Source organism: Cavia porcellus, unplaced genomic scaffold (assembly GCF_034190915.1).
Source record: "Cavia porcellus strain 051 isolate PalLab524CR breed Dunkin Hartley unplaced genomic scaffold, mCavPor4.1 scaffold_17, whole genome shotgun sequence".
NCBI classification, from domain to species: domain Eukaryota; kingdom Metazoa; phylum Chordata; class Mammalia; order Rodentia; family Caviidae; genus Cavia; species Cavia porcellus.
In genome coordinates this window covers 73,128,952-73,130,737 of record NW_026947500.1, presented here as the reverse complement: position 1 = coordinate 73,130,737, position 1,786 = coordinate 73,128,952, and the positions used below count along the sequence as shown (strand labels likewise).

The window sequence follows — 1,786 nt, the reverse complement described above, 5'->3', positions numbered from 1 at the left end:
GAGAGACCAGGAGAGGGAGTCAGGGCAGGTGCAGGGTTCGTAGCCAAGACGGCCAGTGACAGCGAGGGGCGAGGAAGGCGGGGACACACACTGCGTGCGGAGCTGGACGGGGCGGGGAGGGGAGAAGGCCGTGCTAAGGCCCTGGGGCAGCGCGGAGCCCAGGGCAGGGGGCAGGTGCAGGGGCCGGGGCTCCGGCTCTCGGCTGTCATTAGTTGGTCCTCACGGCCAGGGGCGCCCCGCTGAGGATCTGGGCGCAAGGCCAGCACCCCGCAGCGCCCCGGTGGGGGGTCCCCGCCCCGCCCTCCCCGCGCCAGCCCCCCCCCCCGCCTCCCGGTGCAGCGCGCGCCGTGGCCGCCAGGGGTCGCTGCACGCCGCCTTTGTGGCCGGCGCGTCCCTCCCGACAGCCGCCGCCATGGCCCGGCTGACCGAGAGCCAGGCGCGCAGGCAGCAGCAGCACGCGCTCCTGCAGCCGCGGCCGTCGCCCGTGGGCGTGGGCGGCAGCGGGCCCGAGCCCCCCGGGGCGCAGCCCGACGGCATGAAGGACCTGGACGCCATCAAGCTGTTCGTGGGGCAGATCCCGCGCAACCTGGACGAGAAGGACCTGAAGCCGCTCTTCGAGCAGTTCGGCCGCATCTACGAGCTCACGGTGCTGAAGGACCCCTACACGGGCATGCACAAAGGTGGGCGCACCCCTACGCGGCCGTGCACAAGGGTGGGCACCGCGCCCCCCCCGCCCCGCCCCCCGCCGCGCTGGCCCCGCCCCCTCCCGCCCCTCCCCCACTCCCTCCCCTCCCCCACTCCCTCCCCCTCCCCCACTCCCCCTCCCCATCCTCTCCTCCCTCCCTCCCCCGCACCCCTCCCCTCCCCTCCCCACTCGCTCCTCTCGCCCCTGCCCCCCCTCCCCCACCCTCTCCCTCCCCCTCCCCTCCCCCCAGCCCCCCAGGCCCCCCCAGCCCCCCCAGGTCCCCCCAGGCCCCGGCCCCCCGTCGTCGGGGAACTTTCCACCCTCCGCTCCGCGCCCCGGGGCTCCGGGCAGCGCACAAAGCCAGGCCGGCGTGGGTCGGGCAGGTCTGGCTGCAGGGGCCACGGATGCCCGGCACCCCGGGGACCCTCGGTAACTACAAAAGAAGAGGGGGGCGGGGGGCTCTGGCAGCAGCCCCGCCACCTCCCCGCCTTCCCCGGTTCAAGCTCAGCCCCGGGGTCCCCCTGGCACAGCCGGGCTGGGATGGGGTTTGGGGTTTGGGGTTTGGGGGGGGGTCCCAGGCCGAGACAATGAACCCCAGCCGGCTCTCCGGGGTGCGTGGCCGCGGGAGGAGCCAGGCGTGGGCGCCGACGAGCAGGTGAGCTGGGGTGTGCGGTGCCACCCCGAAAGCGGGGTCCCGGCCACCGTGCTGGCCCTGGCCCTGGGCACCGGGGACAAGGCGTGGGGACCCCGAGGCTTTGGATGCCGGGCACACCTGGGTCCCCAGCCTCCAGCAGGGCCCGGGGGGGCCTGGGCCTGTGACCTATTTCAGGCCCGCTCAGTCCCCTCTACACCCCCAGCCTAGCTTGCACGGTGAGCACAAATACATGTTTGTCGAATGAATGAATGAATGAAAGAAAGCATGAGAGACAGGTGGATGATGGCTGGGCTTCCGGCGGGGCCGGAGAGGGGCGGCTGGGCTGGGTCCCCGACCTGTCACCCCAGCCCGAGACCTCCAGCTGGCATGGGGGGCCCTCTTCCATCCCCCCACCTCTTTACCAAATCACCCACCATCCCCCCCAGAAGGGGGGGCCCAGGAGGACA

General features: G+C 73.6%; 1 protein-coding gene across 10 annotated transcripts in view; it reads left to right on the top strand.

Annotated features, from left to right (window-relative positions):
• The first annotated feature begins 390 nt into the window (after positions 1-390).
• The window catches only part of Celf5 (CUGBP Elav-like family member 5), a 28,934-nt gene continuing 27,538 nt past the window's right edge, over positions 391-1,786 (top strand). For 4 of the 10 annotated variants that reach the window (XM_063228852.1, XM_063228853.1, XM_063228855.1 and 1 more), the window contains exon 1: positions 392-680. In XM_063228852.1, coding sequence (XP_063084922.1) covers positions 413-680 — 268 coding nt within the window. In that variant the 5' untranslated portion in view covers positions 392-412. Of the gene's footprint in view, positions 681-1,006; positions 1,115-1,320; positions 1,341-1,415; positions 1,556-1,786 lie in introns of those variants that run through there. The other 6 variants (XM_063228854.1, XM_063228856.1, XM_063228850.1 and 3 more) reach the window with 5 other exon arrangements.